Genomic DNA, 24,015 nt, shown 5'->3' with positions numbered 1-24,015 from the left:
CATATATAAAATTTAACATCTTAACCCCTTTTTTTTTTTTTTTTTTTTTTTTTTGAGGCAGAGTCTTGCTCTGTCGCCGGGACTGGAGTGCAGTGGCCGGATCTCAGCTCACTGCAAGCTCCCTCTCCCGGGTTTACACCATTCTCCTGCCTCAGCCTCCCGAGTAGCTGAGACTACAGGCGCCCGCCACCTCGCCCAGCTAGTTTTTGTATTTTTAGTAGAGACGGGGTTTCACCGTGTTAGCCAGGATGGTCTCGATCTCCTGACCTCGTGATCCGCCCGTCTCGGCCTCCCAAAGTGCTGGGATTACAGGCTTGAGCCACCGTGCCCGGCATCTTAACCACTTTTAAGTGTACAGTTCAGTGATATTAAATACATAATATTCTGCAACCATTACTACCATTCATCTCCATAACTCTTTTCATCATGAAAAACTGAAACTATACACATTAAATAATAACTCCCCATTTCCCTCTCCCATCAACCCCTGACACCTACCATTCTACTATCTATGATTTTGACTACTCTAAATACTTCATAAAATGGAGTCATAATACAGTATTTATCCTTTTGTGACTTGCTTATTCCACTTAGCATAATGTCCTCCAGGTTGGATCATATTGTAGCAAACGTCAGGGGTTTCTTCTTTTTTAAGGCTGAATAGTATTTATTATATGTATGTGTCACATTTTGCTTGTCCCTTCATATGTCAGTGGACACTTGAGTTACTTCTTAATTTTAGCTATTATGAATAAAGTTGCTATGAATATGGGTTTTCAATTCTTTTGGGTATTTACCCGGAATTGTAATTGCTGGATCATATGATAATTCTATTTTAAATATTTTGAGGAACTGACAAACTATTTTCCACAGTGGCTGGACCATTTACATTCCCACCAACAGTGCATAAGGGTTCCCATTTCTCCACATCCTCACCAACATTTATTTTCTGTTCTTTTTTTTTCAAGTAGCCATCCCATTAGGTGTGAGGTGGTATCTCATTGTAGTTTTGATTTGTAATGATGTTGAGCATCTTTTCATGTGTTTACTGGCCATTTTGTATATCTTTGGAGAAATGTCTGATTACGTCCTTTGCCCATTTTTAAATTGGTTTGCTTTTTTGTTGTTGAGTTTTAGGAGTTTTCTATATATTTTGGGTATTTTCAGATATATGATCTGCAAAAAATTTTTCTCCATTACTGTGGGTTGCCTTTTTACTCATTAATACTGTGGTCTTTTCCTTTCTTTTTCTTTTTGGAACCAGCACATGGCCTCTTTGCTGATTCTGTTGCCCCAGTGCAGCCCGTTCTGTGCTATGTGTCTGCAGTGCTGAAACCAGGCCTACCCTGTACCATATAGAAGTCCAGGCTGTAGATACCAATGCATGGGTCACATTTGATACCCAAATCTATGTGTTCCTGCGTCTCCAAACCAGTTTCCAGTATCCGAGAAGTTGTTCTTTCTTGATTCACACTCCTGCATCTTTAGACCTTTCTCCAGGGTTTCTTCTGCTTTGGCGCTTTGCGCAGTAGGTGGCAATCTTTTCATTTCTCCTGATGCCAAAGGATCTGACAATGTATTTGGCTTTAGAGAACACAGGGATCTGGCTTATGAGCTGCTTCAACACCTTGGCTGCCGGGGTCAGTCATCTCCAGTCTCCTCCATACAGATGTTGAGACAGAAAAGCGCTCTGTCACCCAGGCTGGAGTGCAGTGGCACAGTCTCAGCTCACTGTAACCTCTTGCCTGCCAGGTTCAAGCAATTCTTATTCTTCAGCCTCCCAAGTAGCTGAGATTACAGGTGTGCACCACGCCTGGCTAATTTTTTGTATTTTTAGTAGAGATGGGGTTTCACCTTGTTGGCCAAGCTGGTCTTGAACTCCTGGCCTCAAGTGATCCACCCATTTTGGCCTCCCAAAGTGATGGGATTATGAGTGTGAGCCACTTTGCCTGGCCAGAGTTCTCTTTTTTTACCTTGATCCTGCACCGTGATGGAGAAAAGGAAGAGAAAACTTTTTTTTTTTTTTTTTGCTTGGGGTTTTTTTTTTTTTTTTTTTGAGACGGAGTCTTTTTTAAGGCTGAATAGTATTTATTATATGTATCCTTGTGCTGCTCAGTTCAATGTGTTGGTATTTTGTTGAGGATTTTTTAATCAGTGTTCATAAGGGATAGTGATCTATAGTTTTCTTATAGTTGCCTTTGTCTGACTTTGGTATCAGAATAATGCTGGCCTCACAAAATGAGTTGGGAAGTGTTTTCTCCTTTACCAGATTTTTTCTAGGAAAAGATTGAGAAGAACTGGTATTAGATCTTAATGTTTTGTAGAATTCACCTATGAAACTGAGATCTAGGGCTTTTCTTTGTCAGGAGATTTTTGGTGAGTGAGTCCATCTCTTTACTGGTTATAGCTCCATGTGTCTTCTCTCTTATTTTCTTAGTCCATTTAGCTAGAAGCTTGTCAATTTTATCCTCTTGAAGAACCAACTTTTGATTTCATTGGTTTTTCTCTTCTCTTTTTTATCTCTGCTCTAGTCTTTATTATTTCTTTCCTTCTGCTGCCTTTGTATTTAGTTAGTTCTTCTGTTTCCAGTTCCTTAAGTTGTAAAGTTAGGGTGTTGATGTGAGATCTTTCTTGCTTTTTTTTTTTTTTTTTTGTTTGAGACGGAGTCTCGCTCTGTCGCCCAGGCTGGAGTGCAGTGGCCGGATCTCAGCTCATTGCAAGCTCCGCCTCCCGGGTTTACGCCATTCTCTTGCCTCAGCCTTCCGAGTAGCTGGGACTACAGGAGCCCGCCACCTCGCCCGGCTAGTTTTTTGTACTTATTAGTAGAGACGGGGTTTCACCGTGTTAGCCAGGATGGTCTCGATCTCCTGACCTCGTGATCCGCCCGTCTCAGCCTCCCAAAGTGCTGGGATTACAGGCGTGAGCCACCGCGCCCAGCCAATCAAATTTTAAGAATAGGAGAAATGGAATTCTGAAAAACAAGTTTGGCATTTTTACAAGCTAAAACCTGTTAGTGGCTTGGCACAGTGTCTCACATCTGTAATACTAGCACCTTGGGAAGCTGAGGTGGGATGATCACTTGAGCCCAGAAGTTTGAGACCAGCCTGTGCAACACAGTGAGACCCCAATCTCTACCGTCAAAACAGAACAATTCTATTAGTATCTACTCTAAGAAGCTGCCAGAAATTGTAATGTCTTACATATCTTTGAACATTTACAAAATTATATTTGTGAAACTTGAGACACTTATGTCTGCTTTAGCAGTATCATTTAGTCCTGATTTAATCCCCATCACCAACAATGTGGTCAGAACTTCGCGTTTTTCTTGACAAATGTAGTTAGTGAAAATGTCGTTGATAACCTGAGAACTAAGAGCTCTTGAATGACTTTGTGTATTTCTTTTTATAGACCATTTAATTTGGCAGAGCGGAAAGCTAGCGCCCATTCAATAGTAGAATGTGATCCTGTACGAAAAGAAGTTAGTGTACGAACTGGAGGATTGGCTGACAAGAGCTCAAGGAAAACATATACTTTTGATATGGTAACATATGGTGCAATTTATTGATTATCCACTAATGTAAAATAATTTTAATATACATATTTTACCTGGAAAATGGTGTATACTTAGGAATTTCGGTTGTCTCTTTGAATTGTCAGATGGCTTCTAGTGGGCTGAATTATGAATTAATTAACATATGAAAAACAAAATTATTAAAATGAGTAATTTTGAGTTTTTTTTTAATTCTTTTTTTGATAGGTGTTTGGAGCATCTACTAAACAGATTGATGTTTACCGAAGTGTTGTTTGTCCAATTCTGGATGAAGTTATTATGGGCTATAATTGCACTATCTTTGCGTAAGTAAAACAGTGTTTTTTCAGATTTATGAAAAAGCTTAAATGCGTGTGTTTTTTTTGTTTGTTGTTTGCTTTTTGAGACGGAGTTTCACTCTTGTTGCCCTGGCTGGAGTGCAATGGCGCAATCTTGGCTCACTGCAACCTCTGCCTCCTGGGTTCAAGCAATTCTCCTGTCTCAGCCTCCCAAGTAGCTGGGATTACAGGCTCCTGCCACCACGCCTGGCTAATTTTTGTATTTTTAGTGGAGACGTGGTTTCACCTTGTTGGCCAGGCTGGTCTCAAACTCCTGACCTCAGGTGATCTGCCTACCTTGGCCTCCCAAAGTGTTGGGATTATAGGTGTGAGCCACTGCGCCTGGCCTGTTTTTTGTTTTTTAGTCTATCACTAAGAGTCATATGGGTGTGTTTCCTTTGGATTTAACACTTGTTAATCTTTGCAGGTATGGCCAAACTGGCACTGGAAAAACTTTTACAATGGAAGGTGAAAGGTCACCTAATGAAGAGTATACCTGGGAAGAGGTATTTATTGTTTATAATATACTTTTATCTCTAATGTGGCTGAAATTTAACTGTATAAAACTTGTTTGAGGGCCTCTGTCTTGAAATAGAGAAGATCAAAATACCTATGTCAAAATGAATTTAGGATAAACCACTACTACAGTAAAATTAAAGTGCATGGTATGACTCCTGTTTAAGAAACAGCCTCAATGGAAGAGGAAGGACCAATATATATGGCACAGTTATGTCATAAAAGAGGGGTCTATTTACGACAGAATGGTTGGAGCAGAATATTGTAGAAAAGTTGGCATATGAGTGAGGCTCGAAGGCAGGGAGGGCTTTGTACTGAAGGAATGGGTCTCAGAAAGTTAGCATGGCCAGGGGAAGTATAGTACTTTATTCATGATGATCTTAAGTGTTCAATAAATTAAGATGAATGTATTGTTTAATATTGCAGAAAGCATATACTACATTTTACAAAGATTTCCATGAATTTAAGTGAGTTTAATAACTATGGGAGAGAACCAGTACTGGAAGAAAGTTGAAAGAAGAACAAGACAAGTTGAACTAGAGCTGAAGTGTTACAACTTTTTATAAAAAGTTTAGTTTTAAATTTAGTAATGTGTTTAAATTTAAATGAGTTTAATAACTAGTTAATTGGCTGGGTGCGGTGGCTCATGTCTGTAATCCAAGCACTTTGGGAGGCCAAGGCGGGCGGATCACCTGAGGTCAGCAGTTCGAGACCAGCCTGGCCAACATGGTGAAACCCCATCTCTACTAAAAATACAAAAATTAACTGTGTGTGGTGGTGCATGCTTGTAATCCCAGCTACCCGAGGGGCTAAGGCGGGAGATTCACTGGAACCCAGGAGGTAGACGCTACAGTGAGCTGAGGTCGCGCCACTGCACTCCAGCCTGGGCAACACAATGAGACTCTGTCTCAAAAAACAACCAAAAAGCTAGTTAATTTTCCCAAAAAAAAAAAATAAATTATCTTATATATTTTTTTAAATTTTAAATTGATGGGGTCCTACTGTGTTCCCCAGGCCAGTCTTGAACTCTTGGGCTTCAGGAGTCCTCCCACCTCAGCCTCCTGAGTAGCTGGGATTAGAGGCACATACTACCTTGCCCAGCCAATTTGCCAAATTATTGAAAGGTAGGTAGAACCTTTTTTCTAGTGGTTACATAATTGAGTCATTAACTTACTTTACATATATGGATAATAAAGTTATGAATTGTAACCGTAGGAGATATGGAATAGGCTTAAGGCATAGTTGCATTGGGCAGAATTATTGAACTTGGCTTTTTTTTGTTTTGAGAAGGAGTCTCGCTCTGTCGCCCAGGCTGGAGTACAGTGGCTCAATCTCGGCTCACTGCAACCTCCACCTCCCGGGTTCAAGTGATTCTCCTGCCTCAGCCTCCTGAGTAGCTGGGACTACAGTTGCACACCACCAAGCCCGGCAAATTTTTGTATTTTTATTACAGATGGGGTTTCACCATATTGGCCAGGATGGTCTTGATCTCCTGACCTCGTGATCCACCTGCCTTGGCCTCCCGAAGTGCTGGGATTACAGGCGTGAGCCATCATGCCTGGCTGAACTTGGCTTTTTAAGTAGATAGGTTTCATTGGTTTCTATGTAATGCTCAGGCATGAAGATGGCTAAGAAGTGTGACAGGTTTATGGAGCGTGTGAAGACTACTATTGAACGGATTGTTGTAAATGACTTCTCTAACATTAGCTTAGTTGTTTCTTTTTTTTTATTTTAACCTGCTTTGCCATACTTATGTTTAAATATGTTATACAGGAGGCCCATGTATTTTAACTGCCACAGTAAATGGCATTCTTCCTTTATATTAGTCCTTATTATAATTTCAGGATCCCTTGGCTGGTATAATTCCACGTACCCTTCATCAAATTTTTGAGAAACTTACTGATAATGGTACTGAATTTTCAGTCAAAGTGTCTCTGTTGGAGATCTATAATGAAGAGCTTTTTGATCTTCTTAATCCATCATCTGATGTTTCTGAGAGACTACAGATGTTTGATGATCCCCGTAACAAGGTAATTCAGTCTTTGAGAATGAAATGTCTCTGAATTTTAATGTGTGAGGCTTTGAGAAGTCAGAGAGAGAGAGAGAAAATGTGTGTGTGTGTGTGTGTTTTAACCAATCTAATGGATGTTCTTTTGGTATTGGTCAGAGAGGAGTGATAATTAAAGGTTTGGAAGAAATTACAGTACACAACAAGGATGAAGTCTATCAAATTTTAGAAAAGGGGGCAGCAAAAAGGACAACTGCAGCTACTCTGATGAATGCATACTCTAGGTAAGAAAGCCATAGTCTCTTTCCTAGCCCCATTTTCTTTTAAGAAGAATTAGAAACTTGGAGAAAATCAAATTGGGGTGGGTCAGGATATGTGAGTCACATACCTAGATTTTGTGTTATAAGGAGGGGTCATTGGTAATTGGCTTGAGATTTATAGGGAAGGAACCAATATTGGAAGAATGTTGAAAGGAGAACAAAGATAAGTTGAACCATAGCTGAAGTATTAAACTTTTTTTTTTTCTTTTTTGAGACCAAGTTTCGCTCTTGTTACCCAGGCTGGAGTGCAGTGGCACAATCTCGACTCACTGCAACCTCTGCCCACCAGGTTCAAGCAATTCTCCTGCCTCAGCCTCCTGAGTAGCTCGGATTACAGGTGCCCGCCACTAGCCTAGCTAATTTTTGTATTTTTGGTAGAGATGTGGTTTCACCATGTTGGCCAGGCTGGTCTCGAACTCCTGACCTTAGGTGAACCACCTGCCTTGGCCTCCCAAAGTGCTGAGATTACAGGTGTGAGCCACCGCACCCAGCCTAAACTTTTTTGAAGTAGAAGAATCCTTTTATTCTAGTGACATCATATATGGAAGCCCAGGATAAAATGTGGCTGCTATAGTTGATTTTGGAATGGGACACTCTGAGGCTTACCTCCTTAGCCTTATGAAGGGGTCCCTGAGGCACTTTTGTGGAGCCCCGTACTGATGTTAGAATATAGTTTGAAAACCCTTGCATTGAATAAGGATTAGAAGAAGTCAGGTCTTTTAAAATGTAGAAGTCAGATCTTTTAAAATGGCTTCATTTTAATGTGGGAGACAGATGGTCACTAACACTGGCTTTCATGGGGTGAAAGGGATGATTTTTTCTCTCTAAATATCTTTTACTGAAATATAAAAATTCCTTTTTAAAAATTGTTTATTTTCCTCTCTCTATTCATTGAAATATAAAATCCCTGTCATAAATTTACGTAAGTTAGGAACTCCTTTTTTCTTGTAAAGACCCCTACAGGACAAATTCCAAATTCTACAAATATAGTTTACTAAAACGTGTGTGTGTGTGTGTGTGTGTGTATGTGTGTGTGTGTGGTCTTTCAGAATGTGATAGAAAAAGCAGCAGATTGGGAATTAGATATTTGTGTGTAGTCTCAGTTTCGCAGTTAATTCAGTATGTGACTTTGGGTAAATAAGTGAATTTATCTGCATATCAGTTTCTCTGAGCTACAAAATTATTGTTAGGATTCAAGTCTTATTTCTTTGCTGGCTTGTAGTTGAAAATTTCTATAAAATGCCATAGCAATTATAGTTGCAACTCTAAAAAAAGTTTCCATTTAAAGAAAAAAGAAAAATATAACATAAAAGTGATTAAGATCATGGAATTTTGGGTGATTTCAAAATTTTAATTAAATTTTCACTTAATGGCTTTCCAATAAAATGGAAATTTCATTCTGTGGTTGATTTATGACTTAATTTCATGTAGAATTTTGAGAACTGAACTGAAGACTAGGTAAAATTTCTTTAGGTACATTTCACTAAAGTATAAAATTTCTATTTTTCCTTTTTTCTTATATATAGACTTGTATAAAGGTCACTTTTTATGAATGTATGTGACAAAGAGGAGAAGCTAATTCAGTTTTCCCAAATTAGAGCTAACGTCAATGCTTATTTGTATTAATTGCCTAATCTGGATTAGGAATGGTAGAAAAACATGAGATGAATATTATTATTATTTATTTATTTATTTATTTATTTATTTTTTGAGATGCAGTCTTGCTCTGTCGCCCAGGCTGGAGTGCAGTGGCCGGATCTCAGCTCACTGCAAGCTCTGCCTCCTGGGTTTACGCCATTCTCCTGCCTCAGCCTCCCGAGTAGCTGGGACTATAGGCACCCGCCACCTCGCCCGGCTAGTTTTTTGTGTATTTTTTAGTAGAGACAGGGTTTCACCATGTCAGCCGGGATGGTCTCGATCTCCTGACCTCGTGATTCGCCCGTCTCGGCCTCCCAAAGTGCTGGGATTACAGGCTTGAGCCACCGCGCCTGGCCTAGTATTATTATTATTATTTTTTGAGACAAAGTCTCTCTCTGTCCCCCAGGCTGGAGTGAAGTGATGCGATCTCGGCTCACTGCAAGCTCTGCCTCCCAGGTTCATGCCATTCTCCTGCCTCAACCTCCTGAGTAGCTGGGACAACAGGCGCCTACCACCACGCCCAGCTAATTTTTTGTATTTTTTAGTAGAGACAGGGTTTCACTGTGTTAGCCAGGATGGTCTTGATCTCCTGACCTCGTGATCTGCCCACCTTGGCCTCCCAAAATGATTACAGGCGTGAGGCACCACGCCCAGTGGAGATGAATATTATAATTCAGATCTATAGTTTGCATTTATGTTTCTCCTTGTATCTTCCTCCTTTTCTGTAATTTTAAATAATTTTTATAAAAATGCTACTTGGCTGGGCACGATGGCTCACACCTGTAATCCCAGCACTCTGGGAGGCCAAGGTGGGCGGATCACTTGAGGTCCAGAGTTCGAGACCAGCCTGGCCAGTGTGGTGAAACCCCGTCTCTACTAAAAATACAAAAACTAGCTGCGCGTGGTGGCGTGTGCCTGTAATCCCAGATACTTGGTAGGCTGAGTCAGGAGAACTGCTTGAACCCAGGAGGCAGAAATTGCAGTGAGCTGAGATCGAGCCATTGCACTCTAGCCTGGGCAATAAGTCTCAAAAAAAAGAAAAGATACTTAATTTTTTGTTTAAGTAACATGAAAGTACAAAGAAGAAAATTGAAACTTAGCAGATTCTCTGTCAGCTGTCAATGATATTAACAAACATGATAATGTTCACTAAATGCCATTGGATACAGATAGAATGTCTTTGGTCATCTGTATAATTTTTTTCCTCTAAGATAAAAGCAGAGTATTTGGGGTTTTTTGTTTGTTTTTTTGCTTGTTTGTGTTTTTTTCCAAGACAACGTCTCACTTTGTCACCCAGGCTAGAGTGCAGTGACTCAGTCATGGCTTACTACAGCCTTGACCTCCTGGGCTAAAGTGATCCTCTCACCTGAGCCTCTAGGGTAGCTGTAACTGTAGGAGCATACCACCACGCCCAGCTAATTTTGAAATTTTTTTGTAGAGATGACAGTCCCACTATGTTGCCCAGGCTGGTTTCGAACTCCTGGGTTGAAGTGACCCTCCTACCTTGGCCTCCCGAAGTGTTGGGATTACAGGCATGAGCTACCACCCCTGGCCTGAATATCAGTATTTAGCATAAGGTAGACTTTTGAACATTTTATAATCTAGCAGTGATTATCTTGTAGTGTTTTAGTAATCAGGCTGTTTACTATTTCTGCTGTTATGGGATAGGAGTCACCTATTTCTGATGACAGTCTCAAAGCAGAGAAGTGTACTTGTGCGTGTACACAACAGCTGACATGGATGGGGAGGTGGAAGAGTAAACTAATGCCTTGCTTGGTACCATTTGAATTTATGGTAATGACATACTTCAAATGGTTCTTATGAATAGCAGATTGATTTCAAGCCATCTCTTCTTGACATACCAGGCAAATGTTTCGACTCCACCCACATCCAGCTTTCAGAGGTGCCTCAGGATTGTAAGTCTTTTAGAGTTTTTTTCAGATAGCTTCTTATTGATGCCGCATTTGCAGGCAATAGATAGGAGAAAACAAAATCCTAATCACTGTTCTATCCGTCTCCTATCTTCCAGAATATTCTTGATACCTCCTGTCTGATGTTATCTTTCTCTACCCATGTGGATTTAGATCTTCCTTTCCTATTTTCAGTATTTCAGAAGCAGGAAATGCTGTTTTACATTATAATGACTGGGCAACTTGATATTGTTTTCTAGTCGTTCCCACTCAGTTTTCTCTGTTACAATACATATGAAAGAAACTACGATTGATGGAGAAGAGCTTGTTAAAATTGGAAAGTTGAACTTGGTAAGCATCCACCTTAATACTACTGTTTCACTCTTAAACACCTTATCGAGCAGCTTGAAATTTTGCCCTTGAGACAAAGTTTTTGTGGTCACTGGGTGATTAGCTTTGTAGTGGGAGAACAAATTTGTTAATTACAGAAAAATTATTTTGCTGACTATTTAATACATTATGTATACTATAAGAATGAAAGTCTTTGAATCCAAATCCAATAGACTCACTTTTTATTTTTATTTTTGAAATTAAAGGTTGATCTTGCAGGAAGTGAAAACATTGGCCGTTCTGGAGCTGTTGATAAGAGAGCTCGGGAAGCTGGAAACATAAATCAATCCCTGTTGACTTTGGGAAGGGTTATTACTGCCCTTGTAGAAAGAACACCTCATGTTCCTTATCGAGAATCTAAACTAACTAGAATCCTCCAGGATTCTCTTGGAGGGCGTACAAGAACATCTATAATTGCAACAATTTCTCCTGCATCTCTCAATCTTGAGGTAAACCCTTTGAAAGCAAGCTGCAAGTGTAGAAGCTGTAATTCTTATTTAGCTATTATATATTTTAAAAGTTCATTTACTAGGCTGGGCATAGTGACTCACACCTGTAAACCCAGCACTTTGGAAGTCCGAGGTGGGTGGATCACTTGAGCTGAGGAGTTCGAGACCAGCCTGGGCAACCTGCTGAAACCCTGTCTCTACCAAAAATACAAAAAATTAGGTGGGTTTGGTGGTGCACACCTGTGGTCCCACCTATTTATGGGGCTGAGGTGGGAGAATCATTTAAGCCTGGGAGGCGGAAGTTGCACTAAACTGAGATCATGCCACTACACTCCAGCCTGGGTGGCAGAGGGAGGACCCCATCTCAAAAAAAAAAAAAAAAAAAAAACTTATATATATGTATGTGGAATAATATATATATATATATATATATGGTGGAATAAAAAAAGTTCATTTAGTAGCTTCTTTTTTTTTTTTTTTTGAGATGAATCCCACTCTTATTCCCCAGGCTGGAGTGCGATGACGAGATCTGAGCTCACTGCAACCTCCACCTCCCGGGTTCAAGTGATTTTCCTGCCTCAGCCTCCCAAGTAGCTGGGATTACAGGCACCTGCCACCACACCCAGCTGATTTTTGTATTTTTAGTAGAGACGTGGTTTCACCTTGTTGACCAGGCTGGTCTCAAACTTCTGACCTCAGGTGATCCACCCGCCTTTGTCTCCCAAAGTTCTGGGATTACAGGCGTATGCCACTGCGCCCGGCCTAGCTTCATTCATTCTATGCTATAATGTAAAACAATCTGGACATTGCATATGAACATATAGAGGAGGACACTCCTGAAGAAGTTATCTTTTTCCTTCCTGGCAAGAGTTTTTAACCTTAAAAAGCCAGTTTCTTAATGGCTTTTTCCATACAGTCTTCAAAGAACATTGCTGTGGTCATTAGCAGTGGGTGGTGTATGGAGATTTAATTGAGGACTTAGGAGCAGGTAAAGTGAGTGCTCGCTACTGTGATAAGGCTGCTTAGAGAACACTGAAGATGACGTTGGATGTGTGAGAACAGAGAGAAAAACCAAGAGAAATAACAAAGATGGTAAAAGGCAGTCTTATTTTATTGCTATCATCTGCCTTAAGTGGAAATTTTATTTATTTGTTTGTTTATTTATTTTTAGAAGTAGAGTCTCATACTGTTGCCAAGGTTGCAGTACAGTAGCATGATCATGGCTCACTGCAACTTAAATTCCTGGACTCAAGCGATTCCCCCAGCCACAGCCTCCTGAGTAGCTAGTACTACAAGTGTGAGCCACCAGGCCTAGCTAAGTTTTGTTTTGTTTTAAATAGAGACGGAGGTCTCACTATGTTTCCTAGGCTGGTCTTGAACTCCTGGGCTCAAGGGATCCTCCTACCTCAGCCTCCCAAAGTGCTGCGATTATAGGCATGGGCCACCTCGCTTGACCTAAATGGATTTTAAAAAGCTTTTTTAGGCTGGGCACAGTGGCTTACACCTGTAATCCCAGCATTTTGGGAGGCTGAGGTGAGTGGATCATCTTAGCTCAGGAGTTCAAGACCAGCCTGAGCAACATGGTGAAACCCCATCTCTACTAAAAAATACAAAAAATTAGCTGGGCATGGTGATACAAGCCTGTAATCCCAACTACTCTGGAGGCTGAGGCAGGAGAGTTGCTTGAACCCAGGAAGTGGGGGTTGCAGTGAGCTGAGATTGCGCCACTGCACTCAAGCCTGGGTGACAGAGCGAGACTTTGTCTCAAAAAAACAAAAAAGCTTTTTTAAGGTCTCCAACTTCCCCTTCATTAAAAAAAAATCTTTATTGAGATTTAATTCACATATCATAAAATTCACCGATTTAAAGTATATTAATTTAATAATTTTAGTATATTAACAGAGCTGTCCAACTGTCACCAAAATCTAAGTTTTGAACATTTTTGTAACCCCAGAAAGAAGGCCTGTACCCATTGAAATTACTTTTCCATTTGCCTCACTCCCAGCTCTAGGACACTACTGCTTTTTGCATCTATGGATTTGCCTATTCTGGATATTTCATACAAATGGAATTATGTAATATGTAGTTTTTTTGTGATTGGCTTCTTTGACTTAGCATAATGTTTTCAAGGTTTGTCTGTGTTGTAGCAGCAATACTTTATTCGTTTTAATGGGTGAATAATATTCTATAGTATGGAGTGCAGTGGTATGGTCTTGGCTCACTGCAACCTTTGCCTCCCGGGTTCAAGTGATTCTCCTGCCTCACCCTCCCGAGTAGCTGGGATTACAGGCGCCTGCCACCACGCCTGGCTACTTTTTGTATTTTTAGTAGAGACAGGGTTTCACCATGTTGGCCAGGCTGGTCTCAAACTCTTGACCTCATGATCCACCTGCCTTGGCCTTTCAAAGTGCTGGGATTACAGGCGTGAGCCACTGTGCCCGGCTGATATAGGACATTTTGTTTATTCATCAGTTGGTAGATTCATTGAGCTTTGCGTTTTTTTGTTTTTGTTTTTTTGTTTGAGACAAACAAACCTGTTGCCTAGGCTGGAGTGCAATGGCACAGTCACTGCAATCTCAACCTCCTGGGCTTAAGTGCTCCTCCCACCTCAGACTCCCGAGTAGGTGGGACTATAGGCACATGCTACCATGCCCAACTAATATTTATCTATTTATTGTAGAAACAGGGTCTCCCTATGTTGCCAAGGCTTGTCTCGAACTCCTGGACTCAAGTGACCCTCATGCCTTGGCCTCCAAAGTGCTGGGATTACAAATGTGAGCCATCATTGAGTTTAAGAATAGTCTAAAGGAAATTATCCTAAGGGTCAAGACTATGAAAATTGAAGAGAAGGGAAAAAAGGATTGAACAACTTCCTTTTTAAAGGTTGGGCATAGTAGTCTTAATGACTAGATTTTAAAATTAGATACAACTATAAAATATTACTTGTAAGTTATTATATAACATATTTTAGATAACAGAACTACATTATTCTCACAATATCTTCACTAATTGACCTTTCCTTTCTGTGACAGGAAACACTGAGTACATTGGAATATGCTCATAGAGCAAAGAACATATTGAATAAGCCTGAAGTGAATCAGAAGCTCACCAAAAAAGCTCTTATTAAGGTAACTGTGAATTTTTGTAGCGTAATGTAATCTTGCTTGACAAATGTGAAAATAAGAAACTTGGCCGGGCGCGGTGGCTCACGCCTGTAATCCCAGCACTTTGGGAGGCCGAAGCGGGCGGATCACAAGGTCAGGAGATGGAGACCACAGTGAAACCCCATCTCTACTAAAAATACAAGAAATTAGCCGGGCGCGGTGGCGGGCGCCTGTAGTCCCAGCTACTCAGGAGGCTGAGGCAGGAGAATGGTGTGAACCCGGGAGGCGGAGCTTGCAGTGAGCTGAGATCCGGCCACTGCACTCCAGCCTGGGGGACAGAGCGAGACTCTGTCTCAAAAAAAAAGAAAAAAAAAAAAAAAGAAACTTAAGTGGGAGATAATTGTTAAACAACATTTGTAAATTGCCCATGGAAGGCTTCTTATATAGTGATTTAAACTAAATATCTTACGTGTTAACATATTTTTTTTCTAATGCTAATATGTTGACTTTACCAACTTTATCAACTGAGTTGGTACTCTTAACAAAATTTTCATTTATTTACATTTACAAAATTTATTTATTTGCATTTTTGAGGTATAATTTACATGCCATAACATCCACCCCCTAATGTAAGCATACAATTCAATGATTTATAGTGCATTTACAGAGTTGTGGAATATAACCACAATCTAGTTTTAGAAAATTTGTATCACTATCCAGTTTCCCTTTGCTCCTTTACGATCATGTGGCCACTGAACTGCTTTCTGTCTATAGATTTGCCTTTTCTGGACATTTCCTATAAATGGAATCATGTAATATTTGGTCTTTTGCATCCAGTTTCTTTTGCCTAGCATAACATTTGGGGTTCCATTTATAACATGTATCAGTAGTTTATTTCTTTTTATTGCTGAATAATATTCAATTATGTGCTGATAATATGACATTTGGAGCATTTCCAATAATGCCATTGTGAACATTTCTGTACAAGTCTTTTGTGTTGATGTGTTTTCATTTCTCTTGGGTAGATATCTAGGGATTTAATTTCTGGGTTGTATAGTAAGTTTATGCTCTAAGAAACTTTTCCAAGTAGTTCTACCACTTTGTATTTCCTACAGCAGTTTATGAGGTCTGCAATTTCTCCACCTCCTTTTCAACACTTGTTTTGTTTTTGTTTTCTTTTTTTTTTTTGAGATGAAGTCTCGCTCTTTCGCCCAGGCTAGAGCGCAGTGGCACGATCTTGACTCACTGCAACCTCTGCCTCCCAGATTCAAGCGATTCTTCGACCTCAGTCTCCCGAGTAGCTGGGACTACAGGTGTGCACCACCACGCCCAGCTCATTTTTGTACTTTTAGTAGAGATGGGGTTTCACCATGTTGCCCAGGCTGGTCTTGAACTCTTGACCTTGTGATCCGCCTGCCTCAGTCTCCCAAAGTGCTGGGATCACAGGCGTGAGCCAATACACCTGGCTCCAGTATGGTTTTAATTAGCATTTCCCTAATGACTAATGATGTTGAACATCTTTTCTTGTGCTTATTATCTATTTGCTTATCTTTTTTGGTGAAATGTCTATTCAAATGCTTTCCCCAATTTTAATTGGTTTGTCTTCTTATTAAGTTGTAAAGAGTTCATGTAGTCTAGATGCAAGCCCTTAATGAGATATGATTTGCAAATATTTCCTCCCAGTCTGGCTTTACTTTTTCCTTTCCTTGGTGGGTTTTTTTTTAAATAAAGTTTTTATTATTGAGATAATTATAGATTCACATACAGTTATAAGAAATAATACAGAGAAAACAGGCCAGGCACAATGGCTCATGCCTGTAATCCCAGCACTTTGGGAGACCGAAGTAGGCGGATTGTTTTAGATCAGGAGTTCGAGACCAGCCTGGCCAACAGAGTGAAACCCTTATCTCTACTAAAAATAAAAAAATTAGCTGGGCGTAGTGGCGCGTGCCTGTAATCCCAGTTACTCAGGAGGCTAAGACAGGAGAATTGCTTGAACCCAGGAGACAGAGGTTGCAGTGAGCTGAGATCGTGCCACTGCACTCCAGCCTGGAACACAGAGTGAGGCTCTGTCTCAAAAAAAAAAAAAAAGAAGTAATAATACAGAGAAATCCTTTGTACATTTTCTTGAACTATAGAATATTACCACGGGGATATTGATATTAATAACAATCCACGGATCTTTCCCAGTTTTCCTTACATGTGTGTGTATGTGTATTTAAGTCTAGACAGTTTTGTCACATGTATAGGTTCATGTATTCACTACCACAATCAAGATACTGAACAGTTCCATCACTACAAGGACCCCTCATATTGCCCTTTTGTTACCACTTTTCTTCCCACCATCTCCCTCCCTTCCTAGTACCCAATAATCTGTCCTCTATCATTTCAAGACTGTTATTGATTGGAATCATATATTATGTAAAGGTCTGAGATCGCCCTATTTATTTATTTATTTATTTGGAGACAGAGTGTCACTCTGTTGCCCAGGCTGGAGTGCAGTGGTGCGATCTCAGCTCACAGCAACCTCTGCCTCCCGGGTTCAAGCGATTCTCCTGCCTCACTCTCCCAAGTAGCTGGGATTACAGGTGTTTGCCACCATGTCCAGATAATTTTCTGTATTTTTAGTAGAGACGGGGTTTCACCATGTTCGCCAGGCTGGTCTCAAACTCTTGACCTTGTGATCCACCCACCTTGGCCTCCCAAAGTGCTGGGGTTATAGGCGTGAGCCACCGCACCCAGCAGATCTTTCTTTTTTAGTACTAAGTAGTAGTCCATGGTGAGTATGTACCATACATACAGTTTTTGTAACTATTCACTTATTGAATGACATATGAGCTGATTTCAGTTTTTTTGCTATTACAAACAAAACTGCTATTGACATTCATTTATAGGTATTTATGTAAACATAAATTTTTATTTCTCTTGGATAATTGCCCAAGAGTGCAATTGCTGGGTTGTATAATAATTGAATGTTTATTATTTTAGGGAACTGCCTGTTTTTCAAATTGACTATATCATTTTACAGTGTATGAGTGATCTAGTTTCTTCACATCCTCACCAGCATTTGGTGTTGTAACTTTATTTTAGTCATTCTGATAGGTGTGGTAGGTGATAGATATCTCATCGTGGTTTTTAACTTGAATTTTTCTAAAGGCTAATGATGTTGAGCATCTTTTTAATGTGCTTATTTGATGTTTATATATTTATATATATATAGCATGTACATATATTGCATATTTATATGTATGTAACATACACATGTATATGTAACATATACATGTGTGTATATATTTATTTCCTCTTATAATTTATTTGTGGAAATATCTGTATGTTTGTCCTGTAGAGTTTTACCATAGTATCTTTTGATGTGTTCCTCTGTTCTTCGTATTTTCTGTAAATTGGTAGCTGAATCTTGAGGCTTAATTAAATTCAAATTTTGTCTTATTTATTTTTGGCAAAACTAATTCATAAGCAGTAGTGTCTTCTTCCATTTAGAAGTATATAATGTCTGGTTCTCTTTTTTTTTTTTTTTTTAAGATGGAGTCTCACTCTGTTGCCCGGGCTGGAGTGCAGTGGCACCATCTCGGCTCACTGCAAGCTCTGCCTCCCAGGTTCACGCCATTCTCCTGCCTCAGCCTCCCCAGTAGCTGGGACTACAGGCGCCCGCCACCACGCCCGGCTAAATTTTTGTATTTTAGTAGAGACAGGGTTTCACCGTGTTAGCCAGGATGGTCTTGATCTCCTGACCTTGTGATCCGCCCGCCTCGGCCTCCCAAAGTGCTGGGATTACAGGCGTGAGCCAGCGCGCCTGGCCGGTTCTTTGTCTTTTTTATGGGCAATGACAATATTCAGTGACTTGGTCAATAGTTTTCTAAGGTTGCAAGATGGTAATATTTGAATTAAATTATTCTTTCTTAATTGATTGCTAAACCTCAGGTTGAATATCCCTTATCTGAAATGCATGGGACCAGAAGTGTTTTGGATTTCAGATATTTTGGATTTTGGAATATTTGCGTATACATAATAAGGTATATTGGGGATGGGACCCAAGTCTAAATATGAAATTCATTTTTGTTTCATATAACCATATATACATAGCCTGCAAGTAATTTTATGCAATATGTTGAATAATTTTGTGTATTAGACAGTGTTTTAACTGTGACCTGTCACATGAGATCAGGTGCAAAATTTTCCATTTCTGGTGTCATGTTGGTGCTCAAAAAGTTTGGGACTTTTGGACCCAAACTTTTGGGTTTCAGGTTTTCAGATTAGGGATGTTCAACCTGTGCTTCTATTAAGAGGTTCTTTCTCTCATCTACTTAGAGGTATAGTTCTTATAGGAAAGGCAGGACACATGCTTGATTAATTTCCTTTATTTGCCAGTTTTGAGAATAATGAGTTGGTTTCCTAGTGTCATTATAATCTCATAGATTTAAATTGTTTGTGTTAACCGACTGTAGTTTTTCTCCTCACTGATGCTCAGATTGGCTCATCTTTGGCCAGGGGTATGTTATTCTGTTTTCATGCTGCTGATAAAGATATACCCAAGATTGGGCAATTTACAAAAGAAAGAGGTTTATTGGACTTAGAGTTCCACGTGGCCAGGTGAGGCCTCATAATCATAGTGGAAGGCAAGGAGGAGCAAGTCACATCTTACGTGGGTGGCAGCAGGCAAAGAGAGAGTGCTTGTGCGGAGAAACTCCCATTTTTAAAACCATCAGGGCCGGGCACGATGGCTCAAGCCTGTAATCCCAGCACTTTGGGAGGCCAAGACGGGCGGATCACAAGGTCAGGAGTTCGAGACCAGCCTGGCCAATATGGTCAAATCCCGTCTCTACGAAAAATACAAAAAGTAGCCGGGAGTGGTGGCGGACGCCTGTAGTCCCAGCTACTCGGGAGGCTGAGCAGGATAATTGCTTGAACCTGGGAGGCAGAGGTTGTAGTGAGCTGAGATCGGGCCACTGCACTCCAGCCTGGGAGACAGAGCAAGATTCCATCTCAAAAAATAAATAAACAAATAAATAAATAAAACCATCAGATCTCGTGAGACCCATTTACTGTCATGAGAACGGCATGGGAAAGATCCGCCCCTACGATTCAATCATCTCCCACCCGGTCCCTCCCACAACAAGTGGGAATTATGGGAGCTACAAGATGAAATTTGGGTGGGGACACAGAGCCAAATTATATTAAGGGGTTACCTCTTCAGGTGGCTTCTTGAGTCCTTTTCATTAGCCTAGTAGTCTTTGTTTAGCTTCTTTCCTCGTGTTATTTGACAAGATGTTCCGTATTCATCTTGAGTATTTCCTACTTCAGTCCTGGGATCAGATGCTTTTCTAAGGAATCCTGGTTCATTTTAGTGTGAAATACTGCTACCAACCTGGGTACTGGAGGTTGTGGTTTTTCTTGGGAAGTCCATATTTTTAGAATGAGTGCATTTAAAAAGGAGCTTTGAAAGACTTTATTTCTACACAAATTAATATTGATTAACAAGTATGGTTATAACTTTTTATCATACTTCTTTATGTTTTAAAAGACATAAAAAGGCTAACTTTACATTTTATTTGTTGCACATCCTTCCCAAACTGAATGAATAAAAGTACTAAACTGACACCTTCAACATTCCTCTTGTGTAGGAGTATACAGAGGAGATAGAGCGTTTAAAACGAGATCTTGCTGCAGCCCGTGAGAAAAATGGAGTGTACATTTCTGAAGAAAATTTTAGGTAAGCCCTTGGCTATGGAGTTAATTTCCAAGAATAAGCATTTCTGATAACAGGCTATTTGAAATAAAACTTATGTAGCAGTAAGTAAAATCTTTATATCAAGTGCCGATAAATACTTCATTTCGTGTGTGTGTGTGTGTGTGTGTGTGTGTGTGTGTTTTCTTTTGAGGCTGACCCTGCTGGAGTGCAATGGCACAATCTTGGCTCGCTACGTCCTCAATCTCCTGGGCTCAAGTGATCCTCCTGCCTCAGCCTCCCAAGTAGCTGGGGTTACAGGCATGAGCCACCACACCCAGCTAATTTTTGCATTTTTTTGTAGAGACAGGGTGTCGCCATGCTGCCTAGGCTTCTATTTTGTTTTGACATTAACAAGTAGCTATCAAACACTTTTTATAAAATCTTTACTAACTTTTAATTTTTAAATCATTAATTCATATGAAGTTTCAAGAAGAGTACAAGAGAGGTTTCATGTATTCTTCACCCAGTCTTCCTCAGTGGTTATCTCTTATATAATTATAGTACAAGGCTGGGTGTGGTGGCTCACGCCTGTGAATTCCAGCACTTTGGGAGGCCAAGGCAGGCGGATCACCTGAGGTTGGGAGTTTGAGATCAGTCTGACCAACATGGAGAAACCCAATCTCTACTAAAAACACAAAATTAGTTGGGTGTGGTGGTACATGCCTGTAATCACAGCTACTCCAGAGGCTGAGGCAGGAGATTTGCTTGAACCTGGGAGGCAGAGGTTGTGGTGAACCGAGATAGCGCCATTGCACTCTAGCCTGGGCAACGAGAGCAAAATTCTGTCTCAAAAAAAAAAAAAAAAAAAAAGATACATAAAAAATAGACTGGGCGCCGTAGCTCACGCCTGTAATCCCAGCACTTTGGGAGGCTGAGGCGGGTGGATCACCTGAGGTCAGGAGTTCGAGACCAGCCTGGCCAACATGGTGAAACCCTGTCTCTACTAAAAATACAGAAGTTAGCCGGGCGTGGTGGCAGGCCTATAATCCCAGCTACTTGGGAGGCAGAGGCAGGAGAATCGCTTGAACCTGGGAGGCAGAGGTTGCCGTGAGCTGAGATAGCACCATTGCACTCTAGCCTGGGGAAGAAGAGTGAGACTTCATCTCAAAAAAAAAAAAGAAAATAATAAAATAAATAACAAATAATTATAGTACAATATCAAAGCTGGGAAATTGACCTTGATACAATATGTATATTAGTTTGTTCTTATACTACTATAAAGAACCACAGAGACTGGGTAATTTGTAAAGAAAAGAGGTTTAATTGGCTCACAGTTCAACAGACTGTACAGGAGGCATGGCTGGGGAGGCCTCAGGAAACTGACAATCCTGGTAGAAGGGCTAAGGGGAAGCAAGCACATCTTCACATGGTGGCAGGAGAGAGAAAGTGAAGAGGAGAGCGCTGCACACTTTTAAACAACCAGATCTTCTGAGAACTCATTTGCTATCATGAGAATAGCAAGGGGGAAGTCCATCTTTATCATTCAGTTATCTCCCACCAGGCCTCTCCTTCAACATGGGATTATAATTCAACATGAGATTTTGGTGGGGACAGAGAGCCAGACCATATCAACATGTGTATATACTTCTGTGCCATTTTGTCACTTGTATAGATTTGTGTAACCACCACTGTAATCAAGATACAGACTATCCTATCATCACAAGGAACTCTCTTGCTAATTCACTATAGTCACACTCAGTCCATCTTCTTCATGATTCCTAACCCCTGGCAACCATTAATCTGTTCACTTTTTAAAGCCATGGAGTAGTTGTTCAAAGGAAAGCTTTTATTGAGGACCATTATATAAAACAACAATAATAACAGAGAAAACAAGGGGAAGAAGGCAAGAGGGATGCTAAGGACTATAACTTGAAAATTCCTGATTGTGTTTATCCTTGAAGATATTAGGAAGCAAGACTTTCACAGAGCATTTTTTAAAAGTTAATAGTGATAAAAGATATTGGACCTAATTAGTAATAACCAGAAGCATTTTAGTATACTCTAATAGTATATAAATCATTTAATAAACTTACTTTTTTCTGTGTTATTTCCAGCTGTCATAATATATTCCATGAATGTGTAAGATGCCCTAGAATCAGAACAATGTAAAATTGTGGGTTAGATAACAGTTTACCACCTCTAAAGGAGGTGTTCTTTTTTTGATGCTTTCGAAGTAAAAAGTAAGTGGTGAGGCACTCAGTCCTGGTCTGTAATCTTTAGAAATGATATCGATTACTGGCTTTCATCTTTCTGATTTTATTTTTGAACTTAAGAAGTAACTTTGGTTTTCGTTTGTTTAATCCCATGATTTAAAATATGGTGTTTGCTCTTTTTTTTAACTTTTATTTTAGTTTCAGGGGTACATGTGCAGGTTTGTTCTATAGATAGATTGCATGTAACAGGAGTTGGTGTATATATTATTTTGTCACCCAGATAATAATCATAGAACCTGATGGATAGCTTTTCAATCCTTACTCTCCTCTTACCCTCCACCCTCAAAGAGGCCCAGGTGACTATTGTTCCCTTCTTCGTGTCCATGTGTACTCAGGGTTTAGCTCCTACTTATAAGTGAAAACATTCAGTGTTTGGTTTTCTGTTCTTGTGTCAGTTTGTTTAGGACAATGGCATCCAGCATCCAGCTCCATCCATGTTGCTGCAAAGGACATGATCTTGTGTTTTTTTTTTTTTTTTGAGACAGTCTTGCTCTGTCACCCAGGCTGGAGTGCAGTGGTGTGATCTCGGCTCACTGCAACCTCTGCCTCCTAGTTTCAAGCGATTCTCCTACCCCAGCCACCCGAGTTGCTGGGATTACAGGCGCCTGCCACCATGCCCAGCGAATTTTTTTTTTTTAAGTAGAGACGGGGTTTCACCATGCACAATGTTGGCCAGGCTGGTTTTGAATTCCTGGCCTCAAGTGATCAACTCACCTCAGTCTCCTGAAGTGCTGAGATTACAGGCATGAGCCACTGCACCTGGCCATCTTGCCTTTTTTATGCCTGTGTAGTATTCCATGGTGTATATGTACCACATTTTCTTTATCCAGTCTACTGTGAATGAATAGCTAGGTTGATTCCACGTCTTTGCTGTTGTGAATAGTGCTATGATGAACATATGTGTGCATGTGTCTTTATGGTAGAACAATTTATATTCCTTTGGGTATATACCCAGTAATGGGATTGCTGGCTCGAATAGTATTTCTCTGTGTGTGTTTTATTTATTTTTTTTTTTTGAGATGGAGTCTTGCTCTTTTGCCCAGAGTGGACTGCAGTGGCACAATCTTGGTTCACTGCAAACTCTGCCCCCCAGGTTCAAGCAATTCTCCTGCCTCAGCCTCCTAAGTAGCTGGGATTACAGGTGCTTGCCATCATGCCCGGCTAATTTTTGTATTTTTAGTAGAGATATGGTTTCACCATGTTGGCCAGGCTGGTCTCAAACTCCTGACTTCAGGTGATCCATCCACCTCAGCCTTCTAAAGTGCTGGGATTACAGGTGTGAGCCACCATGCCCTGTGATAGTTTCTTTTGTTATGCAGAAGCTCTTTAGTTTAATTACCTCCCATTTGTTAATTTCTGGTTTGTTGCAATTGCTGTTAGCATCTTCATCATGAAAATCTTTGTCAGGGCCTATACCACCTTTTTTTTTTTTTGAGATGAAGTCTTGCTCTCTTGCCCAAGCTGGAGTGCAGTGGCATGATCTTGGCTCACTGCATCCTCTGCCTTCCACATTCAAGCAATTCTCCTGCCTCAGCCTCCTAAGTAGCTGGGATTACAGGTGCCCGCCACTACGCATGGCTAATTTTTGTATTTTTAGTAGAGATGGGATTTCACCATGTCGACCAGGCTGGTCTTGAACTCCTGATCTCAAGTGATCTGCCCACCTCTGCTTCCCAAACTGCTGGGATTACAGGTGTTAGCCACCGTGCCCAGCCGGGCCTATATAATTTTATACCTAGAAAACTTCATAGTCTCTGTCCATAAGCTCCTAGATCTGATAAACAATTTAAGCAGAGTTTCTGGATACACAATCGTTGTACAAAAATCAGTAGCATTCCTATATACTAATAATGT

General features: G+C 40.4%; 1 protein-coding gene across 1 annotated transcript in view; it reads left to right on the top strand.

Annotated features, from left to right (window-relative positions):
- The window catches only part of KIF11 (kinesin family member 11), a 60,434-nt gene that overhangs the window by 3,438 nt on the left and 32,981 nt on the right, over positions 1-24,015 (top strand). The window contains exons 2-10 of the mRNA XM_023226261.1: positions 3,409-3,541; positions 3,758-3,855; positions 4,295-4,373; positions 6,228-6,413; positions 6,551-6,675; positions 10,520-10,610; positions 10,856-11,098; positions 14,131-14,226; positions 19,842-19,930. Coding sequence (XP_023082029.1) covers positions 3,409-3,541; positions 3,758-3,855; positions 4,295-4,373; positions 6,228-6,413; positions 6,551-6,675; positions 10,520-10,610; positions 10,856-11,098; positions 14,131-14,226; positions 19,842-19,930 — 1,140 coding nt within the window. The remainder of the gene's footprint in view (positions 1-3,408; positions 3,542-3,757; positions 3,856-4,294; positions 4,374-6,227; positions 6,414-6,550; positions 6,676-10,519; positions 10,611-10,855; positions 11,099-14,130; positions 14,227-19,841; positions 19,931-24,015) is intronic.

The sequence above is a fragment of the Piliocolobus tephrosceles genome, chromosome 9 (assembly GCF_002776525.5).
Source record: "Piliocolobus tephrosceles isolate RC106 chromosome 9, ASM277652v3, whole genome shotgun sequence".
Taxonomy (NCBI): domain Eukaryota; kingdom Metazoa; phylum Chordata; class Mammalia; order Primates; family Cercopithecidae; genus Piliocolobus; species Piliocolobus tephrosceles.
The sequence above is the reverse complement of the archived record's forward strand: the minus strand, read 5'-3'. Positions and strand labels throughout refer to the sequence as shown.